At 30.0% G+C, this 11,850-nt stretch overlaps 1 protein-coding gene across 2 annotated transcripts in view; it reads left to right on the top strand.

Moving 5' to 3' along the window:
* Ca-Ma2d (Ca[2+] channel Muscle-specific alpha2/delta subunit) overlaps positions 1-11,850 on the top strand; it is a 59,313-nt gene that overhangs the window by 45,884 nt on the left and 1,579 nt on the right. For both annotated transcript variants that reach the window (XM_067049547.1, XM_067049548.1), the window contains 8 exons: positions 1,444-1,485; positions 1,561-1,654; positions 4,379-4,480; positions 5,260-5,372; positions 5,859-6,007; positions 7,377-7,619; positions 10,271-10,376; positions 11,582-11,768. In XM_067049547.1, the coding sequence (XP_066905648.1) occupies positions 1,444-1,485; positions 1,561-1,654; positions 4,379-4,480; positions 5,260-5,372; positions 5,859-6,007; positions 7,377-7,619; positions 10,271-10,376; positions 11,582-11,768 (1,036 nt within the window). The remainder of the gene's footprint in view (positions 1-1,443; positions 1,486-1,560; positions 1,655-4,378; positions 4,481-5,259; positions 5,373-5,858; positions 6,008-7,376; positions 7,620-10,270; positions 10,377-11,581; positions 11,769-11,850) is intronic.

Below are 11,850 nucleotides of genomic sequence, written 5' to 3'. Positions count from 1 at the left end.
GTGTGGCAGATTGTAATATCTATCAATAAATAAATCTCTTCTAATAAAAAAAAAAAAAAAAAAAAAGATAATTAGAGAAAAGTAAACCGGAAATTTATTTTCTAACCAAAGATTTATAATTAAAAAATTAAAAATTTGAAGTTCCGATCCGAACTTATTTGTACAATGAATGTATAAAATATAACAATAATTAAAACCAGTACCATGAAGTAAAACTTTTTTGAGGAGAATGGTGGGTGGAGAGGGTGTGCGGTCAACGAAGAAACATAAATAAGAATTTCAATTCTTCTCTAGGGCTGAAAAACAAAACGAGAAAACAACCTTAATTTAGAGAAAAATAACAAACAAACTTGGAAATATATGTAACAATAAATCAAGAAGATAGTAGTTGATACTAATAGAAGATAAACTATAATATTGTAGAGGCTAGAGTTTTTCTACAATCTACAGTTTAACTATTATAAAAGTCTACATCTCATAAAAGTACTTAGTAAGACAAAAAATAAAACTTATGGACTGAAGGACATGGCCCATTAAAATAAAACTGATAGATAGTGAATCGAATCAATATAGTTATGTCCCTATAATATTAAAAAATTAAAATGTTTAATTAATTGCTTTGTACGATTTATCTTTGGGGTCCCCAGGGACGCCTCTGTCACCGATTTTATGAAAAGTTAAAGTGGTTTTACCCCTCCTTCCATCGTAAATATTTTCTTGCTTCCTTCCTCTACCTATTTATCCAATCCCGCCGTCCATCGTACATCTCTGATATCCTTTAATTTAAATCCTCAGTGCATTCCCGCAATACCTGCTCACGGCCTTCAGACTTACATGTAACTGCACACCGAACCACAGCCTTCTATTTTATTCCCTCCTTTATTCGTAGTTCTAATTCACTTCCAATCTTCAAATCACGCATCTTCGACTACCTTCTGTCCATCCAATTCCGGAAGAATAACAATTGAAAGTTTCAAATAAGGTTTATATATTCTCTGTATTTTATGTTTCAGAATTTTGTTCATACTTGTAAATATGTATATTAGCAGAAATTTTACCTTTTCATTTATTATTTTTAGTTTAATTGTATTTGATTTTGTTTTTCTTTATGTGTTCTTTATAAAGTGTTAGTCGTCTTATGTTTTATGATATGACATATGGTTTTATTTTATTTGTTCTATCCTTATTTTATCTGTTAATTATTGTTGTTCATTTTTATCTTTTCAAATTCATTATTTCATTATATTTTATGACGTTTTATAATTTCATTTTTTTTTTGTATTGTACTCTAAGGCTCTAAAGCCTGATTTTGACGCCTGTATATTATTCTAAGGGATCAATCCTAGAATAAATAAAGAATATTATTATTATTATAAGATGCTATTATAAAATGATTTATGACATTGATAGTTTTATGATTTTTATTATTTTTTTTTTTTTTAGATAACTGCAACCGACGTAGTATTGACGCCAAGGAATATTATTGTAAGAGGTTTTTACATACTACAGAATATCATTATTCTAAAACTTGACATTTATGTACGAAGTGTTTTGCTTTAGGTGATAAAGAACTTATGCAGCTGCTAGTTTTTGATGCAAAGATAACAGAAGTATCTTATAAAACATCTAAATGGTCGGCTAAAGACCGGAATGAGTAAGTTATAAATATACATATAGAATATCAATAATTACTGATTTATATGAATTTATACTTATTTCATTAAAAGGTTTTAAGCGGCCTCTTGAAATATGTTTTATTGAGTGTCTTTGACGAATGTGGGAATTGGCAAAAGTGTTATTGCCTTATAATTTTAGTCTGATCCTATTTGACTTTTTTGAGCTCGAAATTCAACTGTTCCAATATTTTGGTTGGTTTCTTCTTTCAAATTGATTTATAGAATTTTAGAATTACTAAATAAGAATTAATACTTCGTATGCAATGTTTTTCGCATCTTCTACATTTTAATTAAAGTGTTATACTTGAATATTTCCAGTAACATCGTCATAGGAATCTACTTCAAATTCTTAGCATTGTGATAAAACGATTTACTCAGAGATTTTTTAACTTTTTATTTAATAAAAGATCGGCCTGGTGGGCTTACATGGTTAAAATGACATTTTTTTCTTATTAAGATTAGAGAGAAAAAAAAAAGTCAATACAAAAAACAATGACATTTATAGATTTAATAAAATAAATAAATGACTTCTAATGGGAAAAAGGTTAATTTGAGAAAACGACAAAGAGAAAAAATAAATAAAATAGCGGTGACAACAATAATAGAAATGGATTAATACACAATTTATAACAGAATGTCCTGCAGCAGCCTGGGCTTCAGTCTTCGGGATGAGGTTGGATTTCCCAAGTTTAAGTTACTGCTCCTTTAACTGCCAGTAACTTTGAGTGGAATTTTATGAACCGTTTCATTTTTGAGCTAGATAGAAAACACATGCACACACATACCATTTTACGAGACCAGGTTATTTGGACTCAAGGGACTTAAAACGTGTATTTCCGTCCAAAATTTGAATTCGAAATTTTTCACAATCAAAACACTTTCCCTTACTATATTCTATATATAGGTAGGTGGAAATAAAAAAAATAATTCAAATCAAAACTGTAGATAATTTAATCTTATTTAATTTAATTTAGTAGAAGCTATTTGAATAATTATTTTCTAGTTCAAACTAAAAGAAGAAAACAATTTTTTTATTTTTCCGAAAAAAATTCGCAGAGGCAAATTTGCAATTTATAACTATCACTCTAAAAAGTTAAAAACAAAACAAAAATATTTCATGACCTAAATTAGAAAGTTCCCAACTTATCTTGCTATAATGACGAAAATGGAAGTTTTGTCAAGTTGTCCTTTGAAATTTTACATTATTATGATATATTATTTTATTCAGTGTGGTTCTAAGTTGTCAGATTTTTGCAGAAAAATATCGTATTAACTGCTCATATGTATCCTTACTTATTCTAATTAATCTAAAAGAGGAAAGCAGGTATTTCCAGACTGCAGGTCAACACAAAATTATAATTTAAATTATTTTATTGTAATTATATGACTTCTACCTGGCAATATAAAATGTGAAAAAATATATACTCATTCACTAATATTAAAATTATGATTGCATATGGGATTATTATACGGAACCTAGAGTTAGAACAAAAACGCTTTATTTTGTGCGAATTGTCTTTCATTTCCTCATTTTTTAAAGCTTGTATGAGGAACAAATATCGTGGCCGATAGAAATATTGAAAAAACAAATAAGTTAATATGTCTTGAATATGTATGTTTTCAAGTATGTTGCCAATATGCTTTTGAAATAATTTGAATACGCATGTTACCAAAAATTTAGGTGTAAATTTTTATTAACACAGAAAAAAAGGCTTTAAAAATGTACTTTGGCCGCTTTTTTGAGTTTTCGTTCCACTATGCAACGCCCCTGAATGTTTTAATGACCGAAGTTTGTGTTCATGAAGTTTCATTGCTGCCACTTCTACCTCAACATCAAGCTGCACTGTATCCATTTTATAACTGGCTCTGAGTAATGGGGTACCTTAGCCTATTATACCTGGTGGCATTTTATAATACTATAATAAGCCTATTATACTTGGCTTTTTTTTTCTATTCCAATGATAACTTTATTGAAAAAATTATTTAATAAGACGAGTATGTTTTTTTTTTTTTGTGGAGGCTTCATAAATAATTGAACTCAAGCACCAAAAATAAATGGTGGAGGCTTTTTATTTTGGTAGAGGCTTCAAAAATAATTATAACCAACCACCAAAAATAAATCCGCACCGGGCCCCAATTTGTCAATGATATCGCAGTCCATTAAGTTCATCATATCAACTTGGGATTTTCAGTGGTCTTCCTTAGTTTTGAAATTTTTTTTTTTTTTTTTTCCTTACCTTGTAATATTTTTATAATCAAAATATACAAATGTACATATTATTATTATATTACATATATACTGGCATTGTAAACAATCTTGTATTGCCGGATGACGTTTTAAGAGGGGATACATTGTCCGCTGAAGGCGGTTTATACAGTGATGGCATGTTTGCCGGGCGACTTACATAGATTGGGGAGGGACCATTCCGGCTGGTAGTGCTTTTTTTTTTAATGTACGATCAATGTTCAGTTGTGCCATCACCTGACACACACTTCCTGGTGGTGCTTAGTTTTGAAATCGTTCTTTAAGGCATTGTAAATTATGTATACATTTTATTATTACAGCAAGAATTAAAATAAATACGATCCCATAATTGTATAAGAGTCAACTAAGACTTTGATTAGTATAATCCTTTTATCATAGTATGATCTAAATTTAAAATAATTTACTGAGGAAAAAACATCAATTATTTTATTTCTAGAGAAAAATTAGTAAAACGATATGGAGCATCACTGAGGTTTGTTGCGACACAAAGTGGACTGACTAGATGGCAGCACATTCCAGAAGCAACCGAAACAAGCGAGTAAGTAGCGAACTTCAGCGACCAAAATACAACTTATAATTATGAGCTATTTTATTTCTTAATTATTGTTTATTGTACAGCAATGTGACTGCGCTTGTCTAACGATGTGTTACAACACAAATTATTCTTTCGTAATAAAATTACAGAAGTAATGGGAATTTTAGAGTGTGAGCCCCTAAAATTTGATCGATGCATTAGGTGTAGAGATTATTTGATGAAAAAAAGTAGTTAATTGTTATTCAGGTTTTTTTTTCACTTTCAGTTTAAACTGGCTATTTTAACTACTTAAAATAAAAAATAAAATATTCGTTTTTTTTTAAAGAGATGAAATTATTTATGTGATTATTTATTAATTAATTAATTCAATAAATTTATTAATTATTTGTGTGATTAAATTATTTATGTGCGAAACAAAATTGAATAAATGGCCTTTTTTTGGATTAAGCAAAAAAATATTGGTAAGTGAAAGTAAAAAATCGTTTATACACAAAATGTAGGATGTTTTGTAAAGATAATTTTAAAGCCCGAAAATTCAATAAAAATTTAACAACAATGTTCAATTTTAAGTTTAAAATTTAAGTTAATAATAACACTTGTATTGGTATCGAGAATTCGTGGTTTTATTTCATTCTTGACGCTTATTTTGCACATATATTTCTCTCTTCATTCATAATTAAATTATTTTCTTCAATTACTTTGTAATATTCGTCATTTAATACATAACTGGATCCTTTTATTATTATTCCTTATCACGTATATTCTACAATGAATTGTTGCAGACCATTTGGTGATACTAACAATCGAGCCCTTGAAGAAGTGTGGTACAGAAGTGCCGTTTTGCATCATCAACTAGATTCTGAAGCCTTCGTATTTTCCGTTCCATTTGATTCAGGTAATTATTCAATGTTTTGTTTAGTTATGTTTTTGGAAAATTTATTCTTTTATCATTTTTTGGAAAGAAATGATACTCATATTCATTTCTTTTTCGTTCGTTTTTCAGTCTTTGTCGACGGCCAATTAAACCATCCCAGGCCTATATTTAATCAATTAAATTGTTTTGTTTTTGTTTTTATATCTAATGTAGCGAGTAAATATCTTAGCTACAAAACAGTAAATCGGGCTCTGCCAATTAGTGGAATTAACGGACGTTTTCTTTTCAAGATAACAATTATTTAATATATCTCATTCTATTGATAATTGATCAAAGAACATTTTCATCAATCCTTCTCAACACTACATTTTAAGTGTAATGTATATAAAAATCCAGTAAGAGTTTAGTATATACAACTTTTATATTTTATTTATTATTATTTTTATTTTTTTTGTGATGAAAACTTCTTTCTCTGTACCTTTTTTATTCCTTTTTTGAAATTTTCAGGATCTGATGACAATATAAAGTTAACTGCCACTCATGCCATATTTCCAAAAGACGGTGGTCATGAAGCACCAGGATCTGTAGTCGGTTTTCAAATACGACATGCTGCTTTAAAAAGTAGGTTCATGCAGATCACTTCAAAAGAATCAAATGTGAGTGTTCAGCTTTACATATGATATGAATCAATATAATTAATCCTTATATTTAAACTGATAAGGTACGTAAAAAAAAAAATTGCCTTTTAAAACTGTTTATAGAAATCATAAGATTATAGTATGCAGTTTTGGCAGATATAGAGAGGAGGCACATGGGGAATGCACTACCCCTTAAATATATGAAAATTTTAATTTTTTAAGTAATCTTATATTATATCCTTCATATAATAATATTTATATACAATAACTATATTAATATACCACTGATATTTATGTACCATTGATATTCATATACCAATGATATTTATATATCAGTTGTTGTTAAAACACATGTTTGATTAAGTTAATGTTATGATCATAGTTATTCATTAGCCAATGTAATTGGCCCTGACATTATTAAACGTCACTTAAGTTTAGAGGTAAAATTCAGTGGTGGAAAGGCCCCAATCATGGTATCGAGTCTGACCCCTGTTTATATAGAACCAACTAAGCTTTTCATTCACCTTACCTCAAATTGTAAGCCAGTTGCAATAAAATTCTGACACCACTCTAAGTTAGACTCTTACTTTATCCAGCATGTAATATAAAACTTATTAGAAAATGGCATTATTGAAGAGATCAGATCTCCATGACCAGCACAACCATTGGTAGTTTCATCAGAAAACCAAAAAAAGAATGGTAATTGATTATTCGTAAACTATCAATACATTTACTAATTTAGACACCTCCCCCTAACCACGAATAGAGGATATAGTAAACGAGGTGGCTAACAATTCTTATTTTAGCTCATTATACCTCAAAAACGCATATTACCAAATTTCAATTCCAATTCCAATATAGGATTGCCCTTATTCTTCGTTCGAGGCATGATATATTCCATGGTGTGGAAAGAAGGAGAGACTAGGGAGAAAATGGATTGAGGAAGAGCGGGAAAAACAGTCCAGGAGTAGAAGGAAGGTGGAAGGTGTGAAGATAAATCGAAAGTGATATTCACTTGGCGGTTCGCGAAAAAAAACTCATTGTGTGTGTCTTATAGAAATAGTTATTGTAAAGGTAGCAGGGTGTAGAGCAAGGGGGAGAGGTAAAATTGTAGTAAGTGTCAATGTAGGGAACCCTGGGTTGTGACATGCACAATTAACAGATTGGGCACTCCGGATCTAATAATAGGTGCCTACATGTCCTATATATCAATCAGGACCTCCAGAAATTGTTTCTTAGTTTAGAGTAAAAATTCCTCTGATTACAAACAGAGTCAACTTCAGTTTGTTTAAACATTTACAAATAGTTGTTTTTACCATAAATAATTTTAATATCTTTGAAAATAACAGTTTAAGTTACATTCATTATAAAAATTTAATTTTCTCAGTGCCAAGAATGTGCTTCATGCAAATCAGATACTCTTGACTGCTATCTCATTGATGGAAATGGATATGTAATATTCTCAGAAGTGAATAATGATACTGGAAGATTTTTTGGTGAAGTGGAAGGTGCAATAATGGAAGCAATGGTTTCCAAAAATATATTTAGGCATGTAGTTATGTTCGATTACCAAGCAACATGTCCAAATGAATCCACTATAGTGGTCAATGCGGGATGGAATCTTATTTCAGTAAGTAATCTATCTATTTATTTATTCAAAGTTAAATATTTTATTACTAGAATCTAAATTTTAGCTAACTCAACTATCAAAATAATAAAATTCTTTAATTATTTTTTTACATAAAAAATATTTGAAGATTCTACTAGTTGTAACTTTAATGCCACAAGACAGTAAAGTTGACTTATAAACTAATAGAATAATTCAGTAAGAACTACTAGTGGAGTTAGATAATATCAGATAAAAATTCTGATAAGTGATCCTAATGGCAACCTCTTCTAAGTCAATAAATTGACTGGCTATGATATATATGGGTCATTCTCCAATGTTGGTGCTACCTATTTCAATTAAAAAGCTTTTTAAGAATGTGAATGATTTAATTTTTCTATTATTACATCCTAGAGGCCTACATTTCCTTCTTACTTTCAGATTCTAATCATTAATTATTATCTTATATAATATATAGTACTTGTTTTGTCTTTTTCTGTCACAAAGCTGAAACTGAGGCTATACAAGTCAGTGGTACCAATTTCTTTTTGCAGGAAATCTTAATCAGCCATATTTTCAGCATTATTTTAAGTATTGGAATAAAATATAATTTGAATTTTTGATGGAACTCACTGATCACCATAACACCTTTACCTCTGTCTCACAGTTTTTGGTCACTTCCTAACCCTCTTATGAAATACCAACCAATATACCCTTAAAAAAGAAAATTTCATGCTAAAAGGTGTTCAGGATATACCAGAAGGAAGGAGAAAACATGATATCCTTTGTTTTCATATTTAACATCTTCAGATGGTTCCAGGACTTGAAAAAGTATGAAAAGTGGGTGGGTATTTTCATAGTATTTTAGAATCTCTTTAGGTATACACTTACCTTTGTTTGTTTTTTTTGTGAAACTTCTCTCGAGTCTAAAGCTCATCATGCATATGAGATGACTCTGAGTGCAAAGTATGTTTCATGTTGAAAATTGTCTATGATCCAAAAGTTAAGACTGATCACTAATAAATAAATATTTTATATGGAAATCAATTCAGTAATTAGGCCCTCTGTTTCATTTGATAATTTTCTATATCCATAGAAGTTGTAGACACATCATTACTCTATTAAATATTATGATTTTGTATTGCTAGGAGGATGTAATTGTTATATTAAATATTTTAAACTAGTTTTGGGTGAATAGAAGTAGAGAGGTTTAAAGTTTGTATTACATTTTAGTTTTCTAATTATTTACAACTTATATATAATTATTCTTTAATAATTTAAATTCAGTTCTTAAGTAAATAGCATGTTTGAATCTATTACATACAGTTTAAGTATTGTGGTAACTTTGAACGTCAAAATATATTTTGTAAATCATTTACTTTTAAATATTAAAATAGGTCAAGGTCACATTGTAAAGAGAAAAAAGTTCTGAGCTTGTTGGAACAAATTACAGTAGCATTGTGTAAACGTATATTAACTGTAAATACATAAAACATTAAAACAATCATGTATGTAATTAAACTAAAGACAGTTGAATGATGTGGAGATTATGTTTAATTAAAACAACAATCCATACCTAAATGGTAAAATTAATTAAAGATACAGTCAATTTTTGACCAATAAATTTAAAGATGATTGATCACTGAATCTCGCATAGGAAAGGAAGCTATTCAGTATTGAATGGGCCATAGTACCTATATCAATGCAGTTACTAATTGAGTTAAGTTTATGGAAGGTCATTTTGAATTGTCAGTTCAAATGTCAGCAGTCTTTTGGACATACAGCTCTTCAGTTTATATGAGTACATGAAGTTTACCAAGAATCAAACTGTAACCCTTGGCTAAAAGAGACCTCAATTAAAGAAATAACATTGCTTAGATTAAATTCAAAATGTTTTTAAATGAGTGGTAGTTATTATTTATCAATATTATTTCATGTTTAATAACAAGGGATGGTATATAATTACACCCATTTCTCTTTTTTACACTTCATTCAATTCCTGACATTCTGAACAACTAAAGTTAGATATTAAAAAATCAGTATTTTTTATTTTCAATCAATCTTATGTAATAAAATTATTAATTTTGTGTTCAATTTATATGTTATGTTTTTTATAAACAAACGTTTTTATTCTATTCTCATATTTTCATTATTCTGAATAGAACATTATAAAAAACAAATAATTTTAATAAAAGAAACATAGCAATTACAAAGTATATTCATAAAATAAAATAGTAATTTAGAATAACTTTTCACAGATTTGTGAAAAATTGAATTTAATGAATTGTTTTCATTATTTTGAAAAATTCTAAATTATTTATTTGTGTCATCTACATCAGAGGTTTCCAATGTGGGTGTTGCGGCACCCTGAGGTTGCCACATTCTCAAAATATTCCAAAAAAAAAAATTAAAATAACAAGTATACAGTGCATTCCAGCATTTACTTTGCACTGTTTTTTTCTTATTTTCCTAAATAATCAACTAATCTAAGGATAATTGTGGCAAAAGTTTTATTTATTTTTTCGCTCGACAAGGGTCCCGTGAAATTTTTTATCCCAAAAAGGGTGCTGTGGCTAAAAAAGTTTGGGAACCACTGATCTTTATGATAATCATTATTAGTCAATCATAGTTTTCAAAAACAATTTTTCAACAATATTCATTTATTTTTATTCCAGCCATTTTCTTCAGTGATTAATCTCATGAAGTGGATACTGGGCCGAGCAATATGGATGATTCTTGAAAGCGAGATAGCTAAGTTTGTGTATGGTGAATCAGACGAAGGTACATCTTTAATACATCTAGTAACTTTATAAAAGTACCAATTAATATGAAAAACAGGTCCTTTTTGTGCTCTTTGGTCTAAACCAGTGATTCCCAAAGTGGGCGCTACTGCCCCCTAGTGGGCACTGCAGTGGTTCAGGGGGGCGGTGATGACCACAGGTGTATTTGGGGGGTGATGAATAACTACAAGTTGTCATGGTCAACAATATTACTGCTAATGAAAATAGAGCCAAGGATTGCTAATGTGGTAGCAGCACATGCGATTCACCCTTCTCATTAAGATGATTTCGAATGTTTTAACATTTTTTGTATTACATTCTATTCTGTGTTCAATAAAGGGGCTGTAGGACAAAAAAGTTTGAGAACCACTAGTATAAACCAAGCAACTATATAATATTGGTGGATATGACCATATGCCTGTGACATGTATAAAACTATACCATATACATAACTGAAACTCTGCCCTTCTAAAACCTCTTTAAATAGTTAAATAAATGAAATTCACGACAATATATCTGCTCTATATGTTGGGTGTTCAAGTTCTTCCCAGATGTTTGATCAAGCTTTTAACACATTTGATGAACAGTCTGAATTTTTCTATGTAGCAAAATGAGTCCCCAAAGGATTGTTGCCGTCTTTTCTTTCAATAAGAAGCCTTTGTTCGTTCCAACAGAGTACATCAGGAAGGAGCATTAAATGTTCTCCATTTGCAAAAAAAACCCAGTAACATCATGCCTTTCACATCCCAGACTACCATTCCCACAACTTTGCCAGCAAACAAACACCTTTTGTTTTTCACTGGAGTGGTCTCTCCAATTCATAATCTTTCATATATTACATGCACGCACTCACGCAGGCAGGCAGGCACGCACGCACTCACGCACTCACTCACGCACGCACTCACGCACACACGCACGCACTCACGCACGCACGCACGCACGGCCGCACTCACTCACTCACGCACGCACGCACGCACGCACGCACACGCACACACACACACACACACACAGATTCATAAATATTTTCTGTAATCTCAGGTTTTCAAATATATTTCATTTAATTATTTGTTTTATTTTTCATTTTGAACAGCTTCTTAACGACATTTGAAAAAAAAACAAACATTACATAAAATATTGCTTCAAATTATTTCCCAATCTATCTTCTTATTAAGATTATATCTTATAATTTAAGCTTATTTATTCTAGACTACTTTGATACCAAAGATGATTCAGTACACCAGGTCGAAGTCACTGAAGTACCGAGAGCAACCAAAAAATCTAAGGAACCCAAAAGATCTACTGAACCATGTGATAAGATGGGATACCTATATTTACTTCAGCATCTGAACAAGAAAGAAGGGTATTATTCCCCTGAACCAGTGAACTGTTCTAGGTATATTAGTTATTAATTATCAGACAATTTATTGATTAGTGAATTTTTGTAGCAATCATAAGATTTATATATTTTGCCAATA

Source organism: Halyomorpha halys, unplaced genomic scaffold (genome assembly GCF_000696795.3).
Source record: "Halyomorpha halys isolate HHAL.00 unplaced genomic scaffold, Hhal_1.1 Scaffold766.1, whole genome shotgun sequence".
NCBI lineage: Eukaryota > Metazoa > Arthropoda > Insecta > Hemiptera > Pentatomidae > Halyomorpha > Halyomorpha halys.
Note: the sequence above shows the minus strand (reverse complement) of the source record. Positions and strands in the feature narration are given on the sequence as shown.